Source organism: Rhamphochromis sp. 'chilingali' (genome assembly GCF_963969265.1).
Source record: "Rhamphochromis sp. 'chilingali' genome assembly, chromosome: 4".
NCBI classification, from domain to species: Eukaryota; Metazoa; Chordata; class Actinopteri; order Cichliformes; family Cichlidae; genus Rhamphochromis; species Rhamphochromis sp. 'chilingali'.
Window position 1 is genome coordinate 30,121,671 of NC_137948.1, and position 27,016 is coordinate 30,148,686.

Genomic DNA, 27,016 nt, shown 5'->3' on the forward strand with positions numbered 1-27,016 from the left:
AGTTCATTGACAGGAACACTTGTGCAACCTTTTCACATAACACAGCATATGACCAGTATGGACCCCAAACCCCCTTCCCTCTGTCAGGTGTACTATTTTTCAGCTCCAAACCTCATGTTTTTCCTCCTCGTTTTCTTTCTTTGCGCTTCTTTCCCCTCCCGCGGCGTCTTCACACAGCTCGAGCTACATTTCAACAGGCAGCAGTCTGACTGGGTTTAGTGACATGTTGTCATGAGTCTTATATACAGAAGAGAAAAACAACGTTCAGTGCTCATGTCATGTAGTTGGTGCTTTCCTCTACATTTTTTACACATCTTGGAACCTGTGCAAGGAGAAGCCCACTGTCTTTTTTCTTTTCTTTTTCTTTTTTTTTACAGCATTCACACATTTATACAGGTTAAACATAGAGATTCCACAGGGGCCAAAACGTCCAGAGTTGCTTCAGGGCTCCACAGGTTCAGAGGTCACTAAGATCCACTCTGCGTGGGTCAAGTGATGGTTCCACAGGTCAGTGTTGCTTCAGATCAAAGGAGACCTTCTCAGAAGTCCTCCAGGCCTGGATTCACGGCTGGTTTCACAGTTAACAGTCAGAGAGGCCATCGTCTATGACGTGAAGGTCACTGCAGCATTATATCTTTGAGGTTTTCCTGCAGGATGGTGTCCTTCACGGCGTGGAAGACAAAGCGGATGTTTTCTGTGTCTACTGCAGTGGTGAAGTGATGGAAAAGCGGTTTCCCTCGGTTTCTCCTCTTACGACTAAACAACTGCACCAGGAACGCCTGGAAGAAGCAGAGGAGGAAGAGTCTTTATGTGCGTGTGTTCACATGTACTATACTGACGTAAATACAAGATCAGACCGACTTTTATGACATAGCAGGAGGATTGGACTTTTTGGCGGTAAGATATTTTTGTTGTGGAACTATTGTCACATACGTAGTGTTAGAGGGATGGATGTTCATGTTACACATGGCCTAAGCTTCAGATAATGAGGTCAATGTACAGTGGAGAAAAAACACTATTTGATCCCCTGCTTAATTTATACATTTATTCACTTACAAAGATGTGAAGAGTCTCTAATTTTTATGGTAGTTTAATTTTAATAGAGAGATATTGCCCCAACAACAAAAAACACACACCCATTACATAAAAGTTATAAATTGATTTGCATGTCTCCCACAGATTGACTATGTTCCACTGTGGGACACAGATTACAATCAATAAATCAATCAGTCAGTTACAGATACTCCTGATATCAGCTTGTCCACTAGACACCGGTCCAGAGAATCAATTTCTCCCATTCCAACCTCTCCACCACCATGAGCCAACTGCTGAAGGACATCAGGGACAAAATTGCAGACATGCACAACTGTTGTAGTGATTGTAAAAGATCAGTCACCCTCGCGATCGGGAGCTCCATGCAAGATCTGGCCTCACAGGGTGAGGTTGAGCATGAGAAAGGTGGTGGATTGGGATAAATTGCTGTGGTCAAACTGAGCTCTTCGGCATCAACTTGACCCGCTGTGTTTGGAGGAGGAGAAATGTTGAGTATGACCCAAAGAACACCACCCTCACAGTCAAGCACGGAGGTGGAAACATTATGCTTTTGTTTTCTGGGGCCACGTACTGCAACAGCCGGAACACTGAAGATGAGTCACGGATGGGCCATCCAGCATGACAATACCCCAAAACATACTGCCAGTGCAACAAAGGAGTGGCTAAAGAAGAAGCACAATCAGATCACGAGTGGCCTCGCCAGCCTCCAGACGCCAAACAGACGAAAATCTGTGGCTGGAGCTAAAGCTTCGAGTTGCCAAGTGGCAGCCAAGAAACCTAATTTATAGACACTTCTGGGAGTTTCTGTAAAGTTGAGTGAGAATCCCTTCAAACCTGTTGACCAGCTACAAGAAACATCTTACCATCTTGCAAAAAAGGGTTTCTCCATCAAGTACTAAGTGATGTTTTGCTGGCAGCTCAAATGCTTATTCCACTCAATGACATGCAAATCAATTTCAAACTTTTATGTAATGTGTTTTTTTCTGGATTTCTGGTTGATGCACTGTCTCTGTCTATTAATATGAAACTTTCATAAAGACGAGACACTGTTCATTTCTCTGTGAGTGAGCAAACTTATAAATTCAGCAGAAGATCAAGTGATTATTTCTCCCACTGTATGTGCAAGCACTGCTCTAAACACTGTTTAAATATTTCTACTCTTGATGCTGTAACGACAGCAGATATCCTTAATATGGTCAACTAAGGCTCTGGCTGCAAGCACGGAAGCCCCACCCACCTGCCGTTTAAACCTTCTGTTTGCACAGGAGAACCAATCTGAAGAAAGGAGCTAAGAAAGCTTGCTTCAAACAGTGGATGAACTGAGGGGCCTGATCAGAACAGTGCAAGATAAATAAATCATGCAAAATTAATCCAGTAGAGTCCAAGAATAAAAATCTAGAGCTACAGGGAGCATAATAAGTCTTTTCCAGAAGGTTTCTCAGTAACCAGATAGCATGGAGGTGGAAGCCCTGAAAACAGCTCTCAGTGCTAAGCAAATGTGTTTCAGTGACTCCTTTTCATCCTTCATGAAAGGAAAGGAGCTAATGCTGCTGCTCAGTTTGAAGCGATGCTCTATCTGACGGTTAAAAACAAAACAGTGATCAACACGGCTTACAGGCTGTGAGAAAAATACTGGTGTATTTCCTCTTTTATAACTAGTTAAAATGCTCACATGTTTTAAACCCTTAAAAATATGCTGAAAACTACTAATCTTATGCTTCTGCGCTAAAATCTGCTCGTCACAAAGCCGGCGTCTACAGGAGAAAGGAGCGAGGAGAAAGAGCGAGTCAGCTAAAAATTGTAAAGGTCAGCGGTTCAATACCTGACTGCATTAATGTGCATTTTGAACCCCGAGTATGGATATTAGGTTTAAAGGCATACATGGGATGGATGAGATTTGTAGTAAGAAACCAGTACCAGTACTTAAAAACATTTAGAAAGCTGCACTGTAACACACAGGTTGCAGAGAAACCCAGGTAGTATTAGTAATGCGCTCGTTTTGAGTGTTGCTCTATAATCCAGCTTTTAGGATTATCATTAATTATCTTGACTTCAGTCACGGATGCTAAAAGCCTTATTAAAGAAGCAACCTGGATTATCTCTGCAGAAACGAGAGAAAATATGAGTTGGCAGAAAAACAAGCCTTTAATTAGCAGTATTAATGTTAACTGTATTTCTTTTTTAAAATAAAGCCTTGGTAATAAACTGATGTCTTTATAAATGCTCCTTTACATCTTTCATTGTTGCCCATAACAACCTACGTGTGTGATGACAGAAATTTCGGTCCTTATTAGCTTACATGGTAAACAGATAGAGCCTTTCTACTCTACTGAGCACTCAAAGCTCTTTATACAACTTGCCTCAGTTACCCATTCTCTCCCATTTATGCAAACCCTTCCTTATGTAAGTTCTTTTTATCTAACATTTACACAACTGGGATTACTATCTTGTCCGAGGATATTTGGCATGCAGACTTCCGATTAGCAGATGACCTGCTACAGCGACCCATGTATGGGCAGCTTCTTCTGGAATGCATGAAAGTTACCACTGTTGCAAAGCTGCGTTGAGAAAGATAATGGAGCACTTTAGGAAGACGCTCAAAATCTGCAACTGCATTCAGAGTTTTGTGAAACCTCGGGTTACCTGTACGTCCTCTAGCCTGCGAGGGTCTCCTCTGAACTCAGGAAAGTTCTTGCGAATGTCGGCCGTGCGAATCTTTTCCACCAGCAAGTCCGTCTTGTTGAGGAAGAGGATGATGGACACGTTCAGGAAGAGCTTGTTGTTGACGATGGTCTCGAAGATGTTCATACTCTCGACCAGACGGTTTGTCCTGCGGTCCTCCATCAAGACCTGGAATCACATTGGCTCAACATTATTCTTTGTCTAGTTTTATTTTTTTCAGGTCTTATCTGCATGCCAATTAAGGGTTCAGTCGTCATCATATGACCGCTGACTTGAACTCGAGCCACGACTGTGGGAACAATGAAGTTTCCTCAGCGCACCACAAAGAGAGCTTTGTGTTTACCGCAAATGTTGTGTGTCTCTCTGATGTTTCTTGTGCATTTCGCAATCCCAATAGTCAAGAGACTCGTCTGCCAAACGCTCCGACTGCATCAGCATTTCATAATTAGGCTGATAACGTGTTTTTTTTTTTTGTGTGTGCACGTACCTGGTCGTACTCCGACGACGAGGCCATGAAGAGTATCGAGGTTATCCCGTCGAAGCACTGAAACCACTTCTGCCTCTGGGACCGCTGCCCTCCAACATCCACCATCTTAAAGGGAATCTTTTTGATGACAAAGTCGTGCTCGACAATCCCTTTAGTCGCCTTCCTTGCAAACAAAATGTCTTGCTTGCTGGGAATGTAGCTCTGAAAAAGGATATGAGAACATTGTCTTGCAAAGTAAAAAGTACAGAGTGTGCTTCAGATTAAACCAGTCACTATGACTCACCAGTTGTCCAATACGATCCAAGTTATCCAAGAAGTATTTGACCGACTCACTCTGCAGACGAGAAGGAAAGAATCCATTACAGCCGCGACACAGACCTGAGTCATCTTATACGCATTAAGCAAACTTAAAAGACTCAAAATAATCAAATTATGGCTCTTGATCACATTATCGGAACGATTTCATTTCTTGTATTTCTTCCTTCTTTAATTCTCATTTCCATGGAAGCTGTCGTATTGTGGTTATTAATTTAACAAGACATCAATCGTTGCAACAAAGGACAGAAACCATGTGAACGACCACAATCATATTAGTCCCATCACATCTGTGCAGCTCGCAGCTTGATCACATCTAGTTATCGTGTCACACAGAACCTGCCACGAGTCCACAGCTCTTCAAAGCTCAAGATGACATTCAAGCTGCACTGATCCACATTTTCCAATCAACAAAGGATCAAACAGTGACTTTTGATATGAAAAATCGCGGTTACAAACCCGCAGAGAATATAAACCCGAGGTGTGGCTCACCACAGGTTTTGGCTTCTTTCGGCTCATTGTGCTGGTGTGACAGCCCCGTGTTGTGATCTAAAGATCAGCCGTTAGAGAGAAAAACTGTTTTCTATAGAGGCCCACAATCACACCCCCACAGTTTTAACGCTGTTCTGACATCGCGTTTATCGAGTTTGTGGCAGAAACGACTCGGATTTGCCCTGATGATCATTTTAGAGTAAACATTAGCATGCCAGATACATTTAACTAGACATATGTGAACGTGGGAAACAATAAGGTTGTAGTTATATTCCCATCATGACTTATCTGTGCATGCTTCACATCGTGACCCCTATGCAAATATGCGTTTTAAATATCTCTTTGTTTTCGACTTCGTCTCTGTAAAGCACTCTGAACGACCTTGTTTCTGAACACAGCTGTTTGATTTGACTGCACCAATTTTCCAGCTGGAGCAGAGAGCTATTTTCACATTTAATAAACTTACAGTGAATAATCTGCCTTACGGCAAACAGCAGCCAGACAAAGTTAAACACAGAGATATTTCACTTTGCGTTTCAGGACACAATAAAAATAATCTGCTCCCTACCAGCTCTTAAAATTCAACAACATCCTGATAGATAGTTACACTTTGTTACTATATATTCATTAAAAAAGTGTGTGTGAAAAGCCAAGTACATCCTTACTCCTTATAATGGTAATTAGCAACCAGGTGCACTTGATTAACTGATCATCAGCAAGTGTAAACACAGCAATTAGGTGTTTGTTAGCACAACGCCAAGGAGGAAAGCCTTTACCGATGATCTTAAAGAAGTTAATTGTTTCAATGTGGGAAGGACTATAAAGCCATTCTAGAGTAACTTTAATCCCATCACTCTGCAGGGAGAAAGATTATTGACAAATGGAAAACAGTCAAGACAGATGCCAATCTTTGCAGGGGTGGAAGGTCCAAAAAACTGAAAAGCCACATCTCAGGCTCTGGAGGCCTCAGTTAGCATGTTAAATGTTAAATTTCATGACAGTACAATCAGAAAAACACTGAACAGGCATGGCTTGTTTGGAATGGCTGCAAGGAGAAAGACACTCTGAAAAGATCATGGCAGCGCAGCTTTGCAAAACTGCATCTGAAGAACTCAGAGATCTGGAACGCTGTTCTTTAGACAGATGACAACAAGGCAGATGATGTTTAGAAATAATGCACAATGCCACTAAAGACAGTATATCAACGCAAACGCCTCACGACAGCTGTCAGCACGGTGATGGAGGGGTGATGATTTGGGCTTGTTTTGCAGCCACATAACCTGGGCACTCACCTAGTCCCTGAGTGTATCATGACCTCCTCTGTGTACCAAAGTATTCTAGAGTCTAATGTGGGGCCATCTGTCTGACAAGATAAAGCTTTGTCTAAATTGGTTCATGCAATATGTCAATGAGCCCAAGCACAGCAGCAAATCAGAGGAGCTGGAAAAGAAAAGAATGAAGGTGCTGCAACGGACAAGTCAAAGTCCAGCCCTGTCTGAGGCTGTATTTACATCATTTTAAGACTTGTGCTGGCTATGGTACACAGATGGTGTCCTTTCTTTTTACCATGACTGTATACAGACCAGAAATACTCACACAAATGAGAGATTATAACAGACAACACACTGCACAAAAGGTAGGCTGTGGCGTCACAAGGCGACCCTGTGATGAATAAATCTGGTCGCACGTGGGCACGTATCAAAACACAACCCGACTTCCACACACAGCCGATTTACACGGAGAAGGGAAATGAAACCGAGGATAAGAAAATGTGATGAACGTGACTTAATTCACAGGAATAAGGAAACACAATAAGATGACTCATGCGTCACGCTGTACAGTTTCACCATGTTCCAGTCTATAGAAAGAACATGATTCGAATCATTTCATATCCTCTGCAAACATCCACCGAATCAGTCATCAGGGAAGTACCTAAAAATTACCACAGTGTCTGCGCTGAACACACAAAACTTAATTTGGTGGAATATCCCAGTGTGCTATCAACTCTTTCACTTTAGATCACACAAGATTATCCAAGATCTTCGCCGACTCTTTCTGAATGCATATAGCACAGCTGAAGTTTTTGGATGTAGCTTTCCTGATACTTCAGACAGCGGTTGGTTCCTTTCATGTTTGCTAGCTTCGAAACTCAATTAGACAACTGTTGAAACTTGAGATGTGTAGTCCATTACTATGAGCACCATGTGTGCTTTTTTGTCACTGCTCCACCATCCACTGTTGTATAGTAATGTGGTTTAAGCGCACACCGATCTTCACTGCAATGGATCGCACAGCTCACTCAGGTTTTAAGAGGCTGCTAATTGATTTTCATGCTGCTTGGAAATGAATGGAGACCAGCGGGTGCCTGCAGCAGAGGAAAAAGGTTTATTTGGTTTCTCTACAGCACGGGAGCTTGATCTTCAGAGTGTCGTGCTATTCTCATGTGCTGTAAATGGGCTGAAAGCAAGCAGGAATAATAGGTATATGCATTTCAAACTGGAATCAGGCTGATTCCCAACAAAAGTTTAAAAATGAACCTTTCTCTTCCTCCCTCAGGAAACAGCTGTGCGTGTGAAAACAGGAGAGGAGAGGGGGAGGGAGGGATTAGCGAGTCAGACAGAACTCAAAGTTTCAAAGTCAGTTTAGCACTTGCATCACACGCACACACTACAATATAACATTATTCCTCTGTAATGCCGTGCTGACAGCAGCTTTTTCCAGATGTTTCGGTTTCTTTCAAACTGATCAACGAGCAACAGTTACAAAAAAACTCCAAAAAACAACTCTTACTCTTCATGTTGGCCCTGACATGCCCCATAACAACCAGGAAACGTGACCTCTGAGTGGGTGAGATGTGAACCGGTGACCCCGCTGCTGACCTACGGTGTCATTGGCAATAGGAAACACAAAGCCGGGGGGCTCTGATTGGTTCAGCCGGACACGAACGGCAGGGGAGGCTGGTTGGAGGGAAAAGCAGGGAGAGGGGAATTCCCAGAGATGAAGGGATACGCAGACACACCAGACAGACACAGACACGCACGTGAGTGTGCGCCCGCAGACGCAATGACACGCACGCACGCACACGCGCTCAAGCACAGATCGTTTCCACGGGCGCTTCAACTGCCATCAGCACAAATGAAACAGTCCGATCATTCATGCGGTCGAAGCTTCAGACTGAATTTATTTTATTAGATCAAGGATGGATTTTAGTGCCTGGTAATGAATAAAATATAGCTCTGGGCGTGCATGTGGGCGTGAGCACGTATGTGTGCGAGCGTGCATGTATGTGAGCCCGTGTGTGAGTGTGCATTTGTGTGTGTGTTGAGTAAGGCAGGAGGAATGTCTCCATTCATGGTGTGAATGGGCAGATTAGAGGCTTTATTCCAGCAAAGACCTGAATAAGCTCCTGTTCTGTGTGTGTGTGTGTGTGTGTGTGTGTGTGTGTGTGTGTGTGTGTGTGTGTGTGTGTGTGGGCACAGGTATATGTGTCACTGAGTGTGGGACTAAGTGCAGTGCTACTGTGGGTCAGTCCTTTCAATTCAAATAATAATAAATACTATTTTTTATTAACTAATGAATAATTTTAAAATTTAAAATGTCCACTGACCTTTCCAGAGTGTCATTTTATGACACCACATAGATACATTTTTATTTATTTATTAACAAAGAATGAATCAACACTATTACACTTCATGCCCAAAAGCTTTGAATGACACACCATGAATCCAGTTCTTGAGGCAGGCAGACTGGCACAGTCATCGATGTGCTTGGTGAGTCAGGCGGAGAAGTTGTTGTGTGTCTCATGCAGCGATGATACGGGATTTTTAAGACCGATATTTAGTCCTGTAAAAATCAGATATCTTGATACGTTGGCCAATATTTTTTCCTTTTAGAGACACAAAACAAAAAGACATCGCCTTCATTTATATGTCCATTTGTTCACACTCTCCCGACTCTGCTTAGTCTCTATATTACTATTTTGTCTATTATTGCAGGGTCTTCACCGTACTTAAGGCGACTCGTGTTATGATTTGATGCTAAATAAACACAACTGAATTGAATAGATCAGCTGGTTGTTTGTTGCAAACTGCCCTCTAGTGGACAATCTATGCAACATCACCACTGGTATCACGATTGTAGGGTGTTTCTCCCCTGTCCTCGTTACTTTTTAATTGTCATTTTTCCAAAATTTAAATGTCAATACAGATTAATCAACAAGTAGCTAATACTGGCTAGTCGGGCTTTAATCTCCAGAGCGTTGAAACGAATCAATAAATTAATAAAACTGAGTGCCAAAAACTGCAGTTCCTTAAGTGGCCACTTGAGGCTGGCTCCAAAAATGAGCTGTTCCCCAGAGACCAACGACACATCTGAAACAAGCAATTTTACAGGGAAGAATTTTCATGTACGTGACCTGTTAAACTGAATTACACCTTAAAGTTTTGTTATCTGTGTTATGTATGCCTGCACAATCTGAGGATGTTTGCTGCTGTTAGCTAAAACTGTGCCTGCTGTCGACAGCAGCTTCAAAACTGGAGTTGACCATCTTTTCTTTTCAGTCTATGCTTATTTCAGACAAAGAACTGTTCACAAATTGTTATCTATTAAATTTACAGTATTGGACACAGCAAACTGCTACATTTAAAAAGTGTAAATTTTGCTTGTCAACCTGTGCATGATAAACACGCAGGCTGGGTGTGACAGAAGTCAAATGCAGCATCATCAGTTTTAAAAGGGCGAGAAGTAGGAATTCCTACTTTTCTAATACTGAGGGGGAAGCAGTTTCAGTTTGGATTTAAATTAAATCCAGAAAACTTTACAAAACCTCATCAATGTGGCAAATCAATGAATCTAAACCAAGTGTTTCAGCTGTAATGCTCAATGTGATCTATATTTCTGAGCTGAGTTCAAGAAATCTCTAGAAAAAAAAGCGTTATTTCAGTTCACTTTTCTCCAGATTTGTCTGGAATAGAAACTGTTGCCGATACTCTTCAACACAGCTGTGCTCAGCTTCAGCTCAGGTTTCCTGTTCAGGGAGGGATTATGTTTGAAATCTATCAGTGTAAAACATGCACTCACTAGCTGGTGCAGATCCACCACTATCTTATTTGCAATCCCTGCTCTGGGGATATTTTATGTTTCTTCCTATCAAGGCAGGGATATGCATTATAGATAAAATGGGGTACCACAAACACACTATACACAATGTTAAACCTCAGCAAGGCCCAAGTCATCGATGAAATGTGTGCGTGTGCAGCGTCGCACGCATTTGTGCGTTTATAGCCTCTTTACACCTTTGTGAGACTTCAAAGTCCTCTGAACGGTGCAAAGTCTAAACCTACGCTGACGACAGCAGCCACCACTTACTGTCACTCCTCGATCTACAGCCTTGTTTTCCTCGAGCAGGGGAGGTTCGATGTTTATGTCCTGTATCAAACTGCGTGTTATCTGGGTGTGGTGGGAAAACAGAAAAGCCTACAAGTAAACAAACTCCTTGCCTGTGCTTGCTTTGGGTTTGTTTTTCCCCTCACTATCTCCCCTTTTCCTTCGCTCCATTTTCACTGTGGGAGACTCCCCATCTCAACGCTCATCTCTTTCCACTCCCTTTCTCTCTTCCTCTCATCGGACTCTCCTCCCTCTCCCCCGTCTGCTCGCGGCCCAGCTCGGGCCCAGTTGTGCCTGGGAAAAGCTGATTGCGGTGTCCCCGGAAAACCTCTCCAAGAGCGGCAAGAAAGTGGAGGCGGAGAGTATCTAACTCAGCACATTTACTCCACAGCAGACATTTTGGTTTCTTGCTGTCGAGAATAAGGCTGCTGTTGCTCCATGTTTTGTCCGAAAAGTGAACAGAAAAAGAAAACCAGCACTTTTTTAGGTAGCGTTTAACTTCCTTTATCCTCGATTGGGCCCCAAGCACATGCACATAAATCATTTAAAAAAGAGATGACAAATATAAAGTTAAGTTTGACATCCCTGACTTAAACTATTTTACATCATGGGCCACTTTGATGTTAGGTTAGGGCCAGTGAAAATCCCCTTTCTTCCAGTGTCTAACCACACATTTAATCCCTGAGAAAACGTGTGCAGTTTGGCAGGTTTATTCAGGCCCCTGCGCCTTATATTTCACACTCTTGGTCTAAGTAATTTCAAAAACAACTGGGCACTGTAGTACACGTTAGATGTGTTGGGAACTTACTGCTTGAATTTGGTGCATTGGTAATAACTGCATGCAGCAGGACAGTGAATCAGGGATTGCCCAATATTAAATAGAAATACAGTGTTCATGGGCTCACTGGTTAAAATGTTTTAGCTCTACTAGCAGCATGGATGAGATCTGCAGTGTTGCTCAATTCCAATAGTCCAAACTAGATGATTTCAGACAGTGAATTGCTGGAGAGATGAAAGGAATCAAAAAATAGAGTTTAAGTTGTAGATCGGCACGGTAGCTCTGATATGCAGTTCATATTCATTCGTGCTTTAATACCAGTAGCAATTGACAGCAAATAGTGTCGTATTATGGGTCACTGCTGAATCATCCACTGACATTGAACATCTAGAAAGCCACAAATGCCTATTATTTTTATTTATTATTACTTTTTTTACCACAGCACTTCACTTTGCAAGGCTGGATGTACTTCATCACACCACACACGCCACAGACTGCCATGTATAATACATGTAATGCACGATTTTTACACTCCATTTATACTTTGCAGTAAGAAAATGCTGTGATTTTAGTCGCGAGTTTGCAGAAGCTTGTTATCAGAAGCGTCGGCTCTTTGAAGAAGCTCTGGAATGAGCTGACGGCTATTTTTGGTATCAGCTTGTAGCTCCTCACTAAACTCACAGCATTTCCTGTTTACCTGTGACCTCTGGAGTATGATGAGGGCCCTGTGAAGTGAAGCAATCTGATTTCATCAGGAAAGAAAAACACGTTTTTTTCCCCCCTTTAAATTTACAACTTTAACCCCTTAACGCCTCGAGTATCATATTTCATACATTCAGTTTTTGTGAATTTTTGACACTTCTGCATCATCAGTGTGATTTCTTTTCCACCCAAAAAACTAAATTAATGAATTTTTAAGTCATACATTGTAAAAAAAAAAAGCCAGATGTAGCAAATATGATACAAATCAAAACTCATATATGCAAATTAAAGGGTTTTTCACTACAAGCGTCGTTCACCCAGTCTCACACACATTCAGCCTCTGTTTCTATACCAAAACATTCACGCACACAGTCATCCTCCGATTGGGTGAAACTCTGGGTATTGAGCCACTAGACAACCCGCTGTACCTCCCGAGCCACAATAATGATGTCAGTGGGACAGAATTTAAACATGGAGGCTAAACTACTGTTTTACATCATAACCTACACAAGCGTTCCCTTTACACCTGCGGTACACATCTGCTAGAATTGCTTCAAACTCAGTCTGGACCCATGCAGAAGAAAAGGAGTGTTGTGCAGCGCGTTCACTACACAGCCAGCAGGTGTTTAATGCATTGCTGTTTTTGGTTTCTTTACGGAATTTGCTGACAATCAGAAAAACACTGACTTTCACCAGCTTTACTCCACTTTAAAGCAAATCAAGAGCTGAACCGAAGCACTCAGTCCACTTAGCCCACACAGACTGTACATCATTCACAACACTGGAACAGCAGCGATTTAAATAGCTGTCTTGAGGTGACGAGCAGATTGCGCGTGTTTCAGAGTCAGTGTAGATTGATACTTTTGAACAAGTCTGCTGATAGAGTGGCACCAGGCCACGAGCATCAAAAACGCCTCTAAATGCGAGTCCTATGCGTGCTGGCCTTTAGAGAGAACGATGCCTGCAGGCCTGTGTGCGGCTGTAACACACTAACTTTATCACGCAGCAACTCCAGATAAGACAAAGCGGTCTGACCCAGAGCTGTACATCTCAAGCACGCGCACACAGTTTGTTGAGTGTGAGACAGCGGAGACAGAGACGTAAGCACCTTCTATGTGACTCCAGCTTGTTTTGTCACCGATAAAAGCGTAACAAGGTTAAAGGTCGTCCTCACAGCCCCGAGCAGACAGTAAAGCTGCTGCGTCACTTTCAATAAAGTCCAAATAAAACTAGCTGTTACAGCCAATGCACGGAGCACAGACAGCGAGCCCAGCTGGTGATGCCGATGCCGTGAGACATTCCCTCTGTTGACAATGTGGTTAGCGATCATTCATGACATTCTGCTCAACCATTGAGTGTCATTGACAAGCTGTCCGGCCCTTCACAGCATATCTGTAGACGTTTATTGGACAAATGGTTTCTCTAGCCGGTCTGTTTCTCACAAAATGTTCTTTAAAATATAGCAAGTGGCTGTTGAAAGGAGTCTATTTGTTTTTGTTCCTGCGAGACGGGAGAATAAAAGATGAACTTGGGAAAAAAAGCAAAGGCTGCTCGGGCTAAAGACAGCAGAAAAAATATCTGCCAGACGTGACTCATCTTAGGAAGTTTCATATGAGTTTTGAGCGTTTCACTTATTTTTAAAAGCTTATCTGGTTCACTGTTTTGTAAAATGACATAACGAAATGTTATGATGCCTTCTGATGATGATTTTGTGGATGTAAAACCTTAGGAAGAGAGACAAAGATGATGATAAAAATGTCCTCCATCACTTTCACTGTAATAACTTGCATATCTTCTGTGCACTCGTGGTGAGTGGTCGTTGCCTATAAAGAAAACATTTCTTGTGCAACCCACTGGTGTTGATCTGTGTGTGTTTAATGTTCTGCACGTTGTTAAAAGGGAGAAGAACTGCTCTGCTGTCTGTGAGGAGTTTCACGTTTGTGTTTGCTGGATGTAATTCAGGAGAAGAGACTCCACAGAGTGCACTTCAGTGGCTCCATTTACAGTCAAGAGGAAAATAATTACATCTTTGCAACGTCTCCAAAACAAAAAAAAATGAAAGCGAGCGAGCGAGAGAGATAAGGAAGTTATGCGAAAAGACAATAAATACTTTGGCTTCACTCGGTGCAGTACTAAACAGTTAACTGCAGCTTCTTTTTCAGCTGGCAGGTATAAACATTTCTAATGTGATCCGGTTGCTCTCTCGGATGTTTTGAGCACATCAGCGACTATTAGATCAGAGAAAACAGGCTGAGGTAAATCAGTTACCATGCAAATATCTCCTGCTCTCCACATCAATATGACTACAGAAGTGGAATGCAAGGCTACAGTGCAAAGTTTTTTTCTTCTTCTTTGCAATATTACTCAGTCAGACCGCTAAGAGCAGAGGAAACGGAAACAGGACAAGAGCATGATTAGTAATGAGTAGCAGTTCTTTTGTGTTTGCTGTAAATGTTGTTTGCCATCATATTGAAACTTAAAAATGCAATTCTAAATTTAAATGCGGACACGCATGAAATCATCAGGTCAGCCAGTGACTATACCCAAATCAGAGAGTGAACTGAGAGGTGCTTTTTTTGCTGAATGGGAGATTTAACATTTAGTAAGGATTTTATTTAGAAATGTAGTTGTTTACGGATCCTGGGATTTGGTCAGGAAATCAAACACGAGGAGCTACCTGTGGTTGCAACCCCTCCCAAGAAGGGGCAGATATACCAGATATATCAGGCTAACTACTCAGTGCAGCAGAAAGGCTCAGGAATGCTTCAAAGAACATGAAAAAGAGCCCCGGGAGTTGACCTTGACAACCAGCTTGACAATTTCGGAGATTCGATTCAGTTCAATTCAATTTTATTTATATAGTGCGACATCACAACAGCAATCGCATCAAGGTGCTTCATATTGAAAGGTAAAGACAATCAAATGAGCCCGTGAGCAAGCACATGGCGACAGTGGGGAGAAAAAACTCTTTCTTAACAGGAAGAAACCACAAGAAGGACGAGGCGCAGGGAGGCGCGGCCATGTGCCACGAATGGTTGGGGGTGAGGGGGACAATGGAGAGCCAGAAATGAATAATAACTAATGGTTAAATGCAGAGTGCAGATAAAAAGGTGAGTGATAAAAACTATGTGTTTTCTCAGAAAGGAAAGTTTTAGGCCTGATCTTAGTAGTAGAGAGGCTGTCCAAACTGTGAGCTGGTGACAGCTGAAGGCTATGCCTCCCATTCTACTTTTAAATATCCACGAACTACAAATCACACATGAGACGATAATGATCCCCGTCCCAATTATCCCAATGCAAGTGAGCATCTACACAATGCAACAGGAAAAATGTGATCCAGGAAGGCCCCGGCAGCCAAAGGATCCACTGCTCACATCCCGCTGCTCAGGACCACAGAGGACGTGTCCAAGCTCCAGCAGGTCAGCTGCGTCAACAGTGTACGGAAATCAACACTATTAGACCCGTGGCTTTGCGGTGGCTGATCGCTGTTTATAGTTTATGGAAAAGTTAAAGCCTGTTAATTAAATGCATTCTCACCCAAGAGAGCTGAAGATGATGAACTGGGCTAAAAAGCAAAAAGGGAAACTAATATATCTGAGCTGGACAATGTACTGCATTATTACGGCTTTATCGTTTTTGTGTTTTATTGCATTGTTATGCAGTATATACACACACTACAAGTTTACAACAAGCTTTAGTAAAACAACAGCCCCTCTTTCTCTCTCGCGCTCTCTCTTAGCATCTCCCTTACTCTTACAAAATCATTATAAACAACGTGACAATTTCAGCCTCAGAAGCCAGCGGCACCTTCAAGAAGAAAGGCACACCATTACAACAACCTTTTAAACACGTCTCCCACCGATTCTGGGGGTTACCGCGGCTTTAACCCGAATAATCATCTTCCCGAGGTGTCTACCAGGAAATTCGTGCTCGAGTTTTGCAGTTAAAAGCAATGATTTGTTTTGCTCTCGATATAGCAAAATAACATGTACATCCTTCAGTTTGAGAACTGAGATCTGGACACAATGCATTCGAATGCCGTCTTGGACTCTGGAGGATTATTTAGAAGCCAAGTTATCATAATTTCATTGTTCAGCTCACCAACCCCTTTTTGTCACACCGCCAAGTACAATGCAAGAATAAACGTTCCCCGTATTGCGTTACATTTAAAACATGCGTCGGACACATTACTGTTACATTCTTCCAATATGAGAGCGGGTTACATCAGTTCACATACAACCAGTTACATCAAAGTAGCTCTTAAATTAGCGGTAGCTGTTTGTGTCAGAGCTGTTCCAGTTATTATTTTGAAATATCCTTTTCTTAATCTGACCCTCATGCATCAAGCTGCGATATTGAGGTTTCATGGAAGCCAGATGAAAGCCAAGAGAACACTAATGAAATCAAACCATTAGTGTTGCAATTCCTGGTAATATTTTGTTAAGCTCAGGAACTGAAGAGACCAAACTCCAGAGCTGTAGATATTCAAAGAAATGTTCACTTTGGATGTTAGATATCAAAGATACGTCCTCAAAAGTCATTTAAGCTGCTTCTTTAACAGAAAGGTCAGACGTTATTTTACTTGACATTTTCTTTGGCCAAAGCTTAAAGCCAGTTTATCTGGTTTAAACAACAAAAAACCCCAGACTACACTGTGTCAGAGATTTCAGTATATTCATATATTTCTTTACATAATACCACATAAATCATGTTAAGTATTATAAGGTGGGAAGTGTACAGAAGAAACTAGAAAATAACACTAATGAAGAACTGGACATTGTAGAGTGCCGTGGGAAAGTATCAGCCCACTTCCAGATTTCTTTTTTTTTTTCATATTAGTAACACTTCAATGTTTCAGATCATCAAACACATGTTCATTTTAGCCAAAGATAACCCGAGGAAATACAAAATGCTGTTTTTAAAACATGATTTCACTTACTAAGGGAAAAATCTATCCCAACCTATGTGAAAAAGTGATTGCCCCCTAAACTTAATAACTGGTTGCGCCACGCTTGGCAGCAAGAATTGCAAACAAGTGTTTATAATAACTGGAAATGACTTTCAAATCACTGTGGAGGAATTTTAATTTTGTTTGCATAATTGTTTCAATTCAGCAACATTCGAGGGTTTTCGAGCATGAACGGCCTGTTTAAGGTCACGCCTCAACATCTCAGTTTGATATAAATCCAGACTTTGACGAGGCCACTCCAAAACCATGTTGTTTTTTCTGAGCCATTCAGAGGTGGACTTGCTGGAGACGTTTTAGATCATTGTCCTGCTGCATAACCCAAGGTCTCTTGAACTGATGTTCGGATATTCTTCTTCGGGATTTTCTGGTAAAAAGCAGAATTCATGTTTCCATCACTTACAGCAAGTCGTCCTGAAGCAGCAAAGCAGCCCCAGACCGTCACACTACCACCACCATGTTTGACTGTAGCTATGATGATGTTTTTATGACCTGCTGTGTTAGTTTTACAGCACATGTAACAGGACACAAAAGGTTCAGCTTTTGTCTCGTCAGTCCACAGAGTGTTTTCCCAATGGAATCGTGAACTCTGACCTTAACTGACTCATATGAAGCACGCAGTTCTTTAGACATCGTTATTGGCTCTTGTGTGACCTGATGGATGAGTCATCTATGCACTCTCACTTCAGTAGGCTAGTGACTCCTGGGAAGGTTCACCACTGCTCCAAATTTTCTCGCTGTAGTCACTGGAGTCCCAAAGCCTCAGACTTTGTAACCCTTTGTGATGGACAGATGTCAGTGACTTTACTTCACTTTGTCCGGTAGATTCTATTTAAGTGATTTTTAAAAATTCAACGGGTCTGGCAGTTATCAGACCTGGATGTCAATAATGAAACTCAACTTTCAAAAACTGTTTTTCACACAGGGCCAAGTAGGTTTGGGTCGCTACTTTCCTTTCATAATATGAAATCATCATTTAAAAATCCTGCCAGTGCTACCTGTAACAGGGCAGCCCTTAGCGGCTGGAAACAGTGAGATGGACCAAGGCAAGTGTAGTGGAACAAAAAGTACTTATTTGCTATACAGCTCTCCTTACAACAATTCACTCGTCGAGCTTCTTCACAGCACAATCAACCCTCTAATGACAACCGGCAGCCTTAAATATGTTCAGCTGTCACAGACTAAACCATTCTTCCACTCTCAGGTAAATTCTTAAATCCCAACCTTCCACCACAGTATACAATATATCAATTAGAATAAATAAATACATATCACGTTTTCATATTAATAAATATTTCACACTTTAATTTTACACCAAACCCAATATTCTAAAAAAAAAACAAAAACCCAAGCACGAAAAGATTCACCACACTCGCTTTACCAATGGTCGTTCCCGGAAAGGTGGATAATCATATCTTACAGACACTTTTTTGCACCACTTTTATCCCTAGATTTCCCACACACACATTTGCATTAGTTTTCCTTACTGGTAAACCTTAATCTCAATCTCAATCACCATTCTTCTCTCCTGACAGACAACCACCACATTCCTTGATGAGGAGCAGCAGTGCTGGATCTGAAACAAGGCTACCAACTGATTTTAAAATTCCCAATAAATAGTCAATAAATAATTAAACTTATTGTGTGCAAATGTTTTACTGTGCAAATCCATGCTTAAAGTGCAATGCTAAAAAAAAGGGCTTGATAAGGTGATTTTAATAAAGTTGAAGGTGTGCTCTAAAGTGCTATACAGATAATATAATATAAATAAATGTAGTAAGGAGTCCTCTTCCTTATACTACCCCTTATCCAGTAGACACACCTATGGTATCAATTTCAAAATCCTACGTTGTCTTGTTTTCAAGCTATCAAGATTTTCAGAAAGCTTACTCTAACCTTGAGGTCAGAAGAAAAGATTTTTAGTAGATGCACCTATAACATCAATTTGAAGCTCCTACGTCGCCTTGTTGAAGAGTTATCGCTCCTAACTTAGGTGCCGACGCTGCCCGCCTGCATTTTGTATTTGCTCGGGTCATCTTTGTCTAATATTAAAATTTGCTTGATGATCTGAAACATATAAGTGTGACAACAATTAACGAATCTGGAAGGGGACAAATACTTTTTACAGCACTGTAACTATCACTGACAGAAACACGAGCATCTTCAGTGCACACTCATAGGCCTCTGATATGTGTAAAGGTTGGAAGCTTCTGCCTTAGACTGCTGAACGAGTAAAACATTTTGAACCTTTGCTCTTCTTTTTCTATTGACTGGGTTTACAAAAGACAACAAACACTTTTTGAGTGAAATGCCCTTTTAAACGGTTACAAAGAGTTTGCGTCTATATACATTGTTTTTCTTTAAGTCTACAAAATCCCAAAGAGGGGTATCTGCACCACACGGGAGATTTCTGCAGCAGCAAAAAGGATCAGGGAAATATTTTGCAATGGTTCAGCTAATCTAAAAAACATCCACATATGTGTGTAAAGCAGGGGAAAAGAGTACAAGTAGGATAACAGTTTGTTTCACTGGTGATTTGCTTTGGTTTAACTATAACAAACACAATAGCAGCTACATCGGTGCATGCCCTGGCATCATATGTTGCAACTGAAAGCACATGAAAAAGCACTCGAGCAGAAAAGTCATACTAAATTGCTCAGATGATAATAAAGCTGAATATTCGAAACAACGCTTTGATTTAAGTGCTCATTTTCTGCAGCACTGGCACACGAGCACCTTGCCCTCCCTTCTTGCTTTGCACCCTCTCACCACCTCAGAGTACTGCAGCTTGTTGCCATGAAAAGCACAGACTGACTTTACTGCATCTTGCAGAGTTTCTATAGCAATAATCACTTTCATATAATTACAAGGGTTAAACATCATCCAGTTAAAATTACCACTTTTGGATGTCTCAGGTGGTTAGTGATGAAAGTTCGTAGGGGCGTGGGAGGATATTAAAAGGACTGAGAATAATGTCTACTCACCAGCTGGAACTCGGAGCGTCTCGTGTAGGCCTCCTGTATGCCGGCGTCCGCCCAGAGCGCGCTCAGCGCCATTACGTACAGCTGGAACTCACTGGGCTCGACCCCCGAAGCGCCTACGCGGCCCTCCCACGACATCACCAGCATGCCCTGCTTCTCATTTTCACAGCTCTGCCAGCTGATACCCAGCTTGTCGCGGGCATCCACCAGCACACGCATGCCCTGCAGACACACACAAGAAGAGCAGCCGCCTGTCTTAATGTCGCAGATATTTTTCTTACCACACAGATGGGAGGAAAAAAATGAGTCTAGCATTCCTCGTAAACATGGAGTAACTTTAACTCTGAAACTCATGCATTTAAGTCACACTCTGAACGCATACACGTGTGGCTGCTGGTGGTTTTTTGAGGAGAACCATGTGGGATCTGTGTGGGAGGTCTCTTCCTGAGACTGAATGTTCCTCCTTCAGTTCTACTTTTTTCTATTTCCGCCATCTAGTCTCTTGAACAGCTACTCCAGATGTCAGATTGAGGTGGGCTGTAACTTTCTGGAAGTGATGATGCAGCATTTACGCCCGCTTCACACAGCAACTATAAATATATACTTCTTTTTTCTCTCTCTCTCTCTCTCCAGCCAATTCTTGTGAACAACTGCGAGCATCACCAAAAATGTAAGTTAGCTATAAAAACCTTTGATTTTTGAATCGGTGAGCTCGCGCCGATCCATTACACCCTCACCGGCTCTTACTAACTCACTGCAAATGTGAGGCGTATTTCACAGCATCTCCAAGTCCAGAGCGGCTGAATTATTAAAGAGTTGTTGCTCATCTGTTCTATGGATCGTTACAATGACTCTGCTGTGAATAATTTAAGAGTGTCTCAGGGGTCAAAGTACGTGTGCTCTGTGTGTGTCTGTCAATGACTCATGACCCATCTGAATCTTTTGCAATAGTCAAATTTATTTGTATTGCTTAATCTCACACTGAAGAGGCTTTTACACACCCACAACATCAACATCTCCTGACCCGGCTCAGCGTCGTCTTTACAAATAACATGTGAAAACCAGGAAGTCAAAGAGAGAGAGCCCCCACCACCCACGCTTTTGAACATGGCTATAACAAAAAAAAAGGCAAATGCAAAGAGTGAAAAGAAGGTTTGACTAATGTATCTACAATGTATGTCTATTTCATGTGCGCGTGTGTGTGCAGTCTGACTTGGCTGCCCTCTGTGACTCAGTGTTGTGGAGTGATTTCAAGTCTGAGCCTGTTCAGACTTTTTGTTCAGAAATGCTGTTTTTGTTTTTAGGAATGAGTGAGATGGATGTGAACCTAAACAAGTGAGGAAATCCCACAGTGGTGCTTAAAACAAAGACACACACAAACACACATGCTGCATTAATGTGACGAACATGCAGACCCACTACCAGCGTGGACGCAGCGAACTTCCCAAAGCAGAATGACCGTGTGAGCTTTGAGTGAGTCACATCGACTCATGACACGAGCCTTATCAATTTACTAATCTGCCTCATTTGTATCATAATCCTCCATATTCCTGTCTGCGTCTCTTCCTGAGTGCCCGCATGTTTACTCCACTGTCTGCTTCCATGCCGATCAGCCTGTCACTGTCTGCCCGTAGCAAGTCAGTTATGTGCGGCTCAGTTTCAAAGCCTCCGAAGAATTCAGATGACTGACGTTGCCTTTGCTTTGGCCGATCTAAGAGGTCAGTACCAGAGGACTGCACACATTCTCTAACGAGAACTAGCTTGTGCGTTATCCGGACGTTCAGATGACGTCAGCTTGTGTGCATTTCTGGTCTGCCGCTCATGGGTTACTGTGAATCTCAGCTAGAAAAAGGGGAACAAAGGTAGGGCTAAACACTGGAAGTCAGGTTTGCTTACTGTTATGAGTCTGAACATGTTGGTAATTACACAGAAATGACAGACAGATGGCTGGCACTGCTGCCTCACAGCGAGGAGGCCCCAGGTTCAAATCCACCAGCTGGGACCTCTGTGGAGTTATCTCCCTGTGCTTGTGTTGGTTCTCCCTGGGTTAGGTTAATTTGCAATTCTAAATTGGCCGTAGGTGTAATTACGAGTGTGAATGGTTCCAACCACTACCTTCCCCCCACTGACCAGAAACTGGATAAGTGGAAGGAAAGGTGGATGGATGGACAGGTGTTGCATGGATGTTGTAACTCTTGTTGTAAACTGATTCAGAGTAATTCTAGTTTATCACTGATTATCTGGTTATAAACATTTGAACATATGCATGCACAAAGGCCATAAACAACATTCGCTTTACTTCCCAGGAAGTGCAGGTTGCATACTTCCCACAACTATGACCCAGTTTTTGACTGGACAACTTCCTTATGTGACTGACATAGGATACTTCCACACATGCACTGGCACCCCTGAACTTTTCCAAGCTATACCTTAAAGAGGTGAAAATGTAAAATCCTCCCAGCTCGGCAGCACAAAGTCTGGGCGATCAAGTTAAATAATTCCCAGGTTAAATTTATGCAGGAAGCAGTCTAGCGAATTCACAGCGAAGGAGTGGTCGTACTTTGCTGCGGGCCCTGCACGCGCTGCTCAGGCAGCCTGAAGCAAACAGATAGTCAGACTGAATGTGAAGCAGACTCCGAGTGTACAATATCCTTACTTCATTCGCCTGACATCCACGTGTAAAAACAGCTACATAGAGTAGACGGAGGAAATATCAATAAGACAAGAAAAGGAAAAAAACAGCTCAGAAGATTTTTTTACATAGGATATATGGGGATTTAGTATTTGAATCTTCTGCTTCCTGTTAACTCCAACCAAACTTCACCTCCTCCCCAGCCGTAGAGGGCAACGCCACAGGACGCACAAATTTAAATGAGTAACAGACTTTGATTGAAAAGCTCATTTTATGTGTTACTGGCCCTCAGTATCTGACCACACGGGGCGAAAAAACATTAAAATCTGATGTCTGAGCTGATGGGCTTCTCACAGTCATGGCGTGGTCAGCAGCGTTAGTAGCAGTTGCCTCCGGCAGATGGCTGGAGCTGGCAGGGTTCAGTTTCATTTATAAATGTTGTATTGAAAAGCGGCTCTCTTTCCTGCGTTAATGCAGTCCACCCCGCGAACTGCACTGACCTCCTCCTCCTCTAAAGTGACGCCTGCCTTCTGAGCCCACGGAGCCCCAGTGAACGATGGGACTGCAAGTGACATCAACACCAGCCACAAAACACAACACATGAGCGGGCAGCCGGTGCCAAAATATCTGCTGTGAACCAAACGAGCCAAAAAAGAAGAAAAAAAGAGAGAGAGAAAAAGCAGGCGAATACTTCAAAGAAATTCAAGAAAGGCAATGAGAGATAAAAGCTACCAGAGATAAGAGAAGGGAGCAGCCATCACATGCTCAGTTTAGTTTAGCTCTTTTTTATTGCTGGTATTTATCTTCTATTGTGATAAAGAAATGCACCTCAAAAGTCCAAAATGACTCAGTGATCATTTACTTGCTAGTTAAGGCTAACTTAGATCAGAGGGGTTTTTTGTTTGTTTGGTTCACCTCTGACAATGGTTAAACCACAGATTTATCCACCGCTTGACAAGATAATCACTCAGACCGCATCTGAACTCCACCTCTCCGCTGTTTATTTCTGTAGGCCTAATTGTGCAGCACACCTGTGCATTCTCTTTCAGCTTTATCCGCCCTTCTTTCCTTCCTTTCCCACTTTGCTCTCTCACTCTTCATCAATAGGTTCCCATAAGACAGGGGGTTCCCCGCTACACCTGGTAGGTGACACTGATCTTCCACCAACAACCGCATCTAGCACACGATTGGCTGTTATTCCTTTGTGATGTGGGAAATCCAAACAGCGGCGTCCAAACTCAAAGAAGGCACATCATGTAGGATTAACTTTTTTTAAGTTCGGTTAAGCTGGGATTGCTTCAAAATGTCCTCGTTTTCCAACACCAAATTATCCAGATATGATTTTAACGCTCATTAATTCAACCACTGATGATAAATTCGTTATTATTGCTGTTGTATCATCTACATAGATGCTCAAAGGCCTTTTTCCAGCAGCCATCAGTCCTTCAGTGGCACATTGTGTCGCCCAGTGAACGTTTATCACGTTACAGGGCTGATTGATCATCGGGAAAACCGTTTTCCAATTATGTTAGCACAGCTTGTGCTGATTAAAGAAGCCATAAACGTCGAGTATGCGGAGCATCACCCAATTTGCCTGCATGAACCTCCAATAAACTCCAGATTTTACAACCACGTGTGCTACTCTCTTCAGCAAACAGCACTGAATCTGCAACTGAGCAAGAGTGCATCACTTCTCAACCAGAAGCTTTTTTTTTCTTGCAGTGGTGAGGTCACTCCAGGATCGTGGCCTTCTGTGCAGATTTGCAAAGAAAAAGCCGCATCCAAAAAGACGGGGAAAAGAGCAGACACTGAACAGAGGGATAAAACAGAAACGATTAATCATTAATGAAAATAACTTCCACTTACAACCCTAATACTAACATTCGCTCTTTATATACTTTACATGACGAATGACTGCAGCGCTGGTGAGGGAATTACAGATGTTTTAAGCGGGGTAATAGCTGGTAGTTTTGGCCTGGCCTATCAGCTCCTACACATCGCGCATTGTGTGTGTTTTCCGGAGTTTGGCTGCTGGTAAAGTATGTGGTGTGTGGGAAGATTGTGTTCTTGATCTGGCCCGAGACAGGACGGTCACTGTATACTTGTGTTTGGGGGAGGGTACTGAATACTGTCTTGTCTGTGCAGAAGTGCAGGCTCTTATCATCCTCGTCTGGGCTGTATGGCACTCAGGACGGATGTGCTCATCCCTCAGGAATAGTCTGGTATTGTTAGCTGGTGAAGGAGGCCCAGCCATGACAGCAAACAAAGGGACAGGACGCACACACACACATAGACTCACTTCAGGATAAAAATATGCACTATGTCAACAGACCTCTGTGTGTGTTTAAATAAGTGTGTGAACCTTAGTCGCTAATGGCCCAGGCCTGCAGATATAAATTGTTCCCATCATCTTGATTTTCCTCAGAAAATGTTTTGGCTGTCTTAAAAAAATAAAAATCAATCAGATTTATTATAAAAGCTAAGACATAAGCAACTCATTAAAAAAATCTGAATAGTTAGAGCCACAGTGACCTAAAGTGTCAATTACTTGTGAAAACTTTCAAAATGCCCCCTCACTGTTGTCCTTCTCAGATATAAAACACGATTTGGATGTTTAACAAACACGGCAAACATTAGATATGTGGAGGATGAAGGCCCCCTCGAGCCACGTCTTTACCTTCAGTATATTCTCATAGATTGTGTCCCGGAAATCCAGAAGTGCCTTCTGATCAAACTCCTGCCCGTTAATGATGCGCATCTGTTTGAGGAATGTGGACTTTCCGCTCTCCCCGGCCCCGAGCAGGAGGATCTTCACCAGCCGCCGAATGGCTCTCCTCTCCCGGGCGATCATCGCGTCTATCTCCCGACTCCTGCGCCTCGCCTCCCGCTCTTGCGCCGCGTCTCTCTCCCGGCTCCTCTCCTTGCTGCCGACAGGGTCCCGGCTGGCCTCGGCCGGGAGCAGACAGCGGCTCAGGGTGCGGACCACTCCCGACATGGCGAGTCGTGGGAAAAGTTTACCGAAACTCCAGTGGGAAAATGTTCATTATAGGATTTTGATCCCCCACCCCCGGGATGGAAATGGTGCGACTACAAATTTCACGGATAAACACGATAAACACGCGTAAAAAAATAAAGTCTACATTTAGTTTGAGAAGCCGTTATCTAGTCTTCAACCGGCAGACAGCCCGTGTCCATCTTGGTTAGACCTCGCCATCCACAGAAATCACTCTGGACACAGAAACAAAGCCAGAAAGCAACAAAAGAAAGTTTAAACGCTCAAATGTTAGAGGCCCGAAAACAAAAACAGAAAGTTGACCTGGAGTCCGTGTGTTCATCCAAAGCACAACAACTGTAACAACGCTGAGGCTGTGGTATCTGACTCCGTGGGACAGCTATCCAAACTATCCAAACACAGCCAGCGGTTTGTGAACTTGGAAGCTCCTGCGGGCGGCGCTGGGACGGCCAGACTGCTGAGAGTTACTGATAATTCCCGACAGGGGGCGCTAGCAGACGGAAGGAAATACATATAGAAGGAAAACAGAAACATTTAGCGCTGCTGGTGATGCTTTCTCCTGCTGTGTGTGTGTGTGTGTGCGTCATCACTGGGAAATGTGGTCCTGCTCGGTTTGAGCACTTTTACAGCTCTGTTTGTGGATGGTTTATTGTCAGCGTCACACAGACTTTACATGTGGTCACAAAGGTTTACAGGCCAAGGTCAAAGATACCTGTGGCCCATTAGCACTGAGTAAAGTGGGGCACCCAAGGGGCTATTGGCTCGGCACTTTATACCCCTGTTGCACACCCTGTTTAATTTTTAAGTGTGCATGAAGCAGGAGGTACAAAAGTCCAATTTACCTTTGTGGCATAGCTGATGATGTTTGTGAGCGTGGGTCTGCAGGCATTAGTTTAGCAAAAAATATGAGACAGAGGCAGTTTGAGTACTAGATCAGGGGTGTCAAACATAAGGCATGGGGGCCAGAATCAGCCCACCAAAGGCTCCAATCTGGCATGCTGGGGGACTGTGTTTTCATAAATTTTGCAGCTTTTCTCCTGAAGTCCTCAGCAGTGGAAATTCATACGACACTGAAGTAAATAAGTAACAGGTAAAGAGTTAAATGACAGAAAGTTAATGTTTTTTCACTGCCAGACAGTCTGGGCAATCGGATACCAGAACCCTCTCTGTCTTTTTACATGTTTGTTTTTCAGAATTTAAGCTGAAGAGTCGTGCTGACAGATGTCTTTCATTTACTGCTGAAGCATTTCTGTATCATGTAGAAAAACTGCACTTCTTTTTCTTTAATTAAATATAGGATTAAATGTGTAGTTAAATTTCTTTACGCTGACAAACAGGTGAGTTTCACTGGTCCAGCCCACTTAAGATCAAAGTGGGTTGTAAGTGGCTCACGATGTAAAATAACATTGCAACACTGCAAGCTACCTTCACAAAAAGGACACCGAATGCTGCACTAAGTATTGAGTACTCATGTTAACATGTAATGAGGTATTAATGATTACTGAATACTCTTGAGTTGGAGTGTTGCCA

At 42.7% G+C, this 27,016-nt stretch overlaps 1 protein-coding gene across 1 annotated transcript; it reads right to left on the reverse strand.

The window, feature by feature from the left end:
- Window positions 1-99: 99 nt before the first annotated feature.
- Window positions 100-26,239, reverse strand: gna12a (guanine nucleotide binding protein (G protein) alpha 12a). The gene is made up of 6 exons (XM_080879844.1): window positions 25,151-26,239; window positions 19,845-20,063; window positions 4,506-4,556; window positions 4,223-4,423; window positions 3,697-3,903; window positions 100-779 (listed from the first exon to the last, which is right to left on the reverse strand). The coding sequence occupies exons 1-6, from the start codon at window positions 25,466-25,468 to the stop codon at window positions 618-620; spliced, it is 1,158 nt and encodes a 385-aa protein (XP_080735970.1). The 5' UTR covers window positions 25,469-26,239; the 3' UTR covers window positions 100-617.
- Window positions 26,240-27,016: the final 777 nt, after the last annotated feature.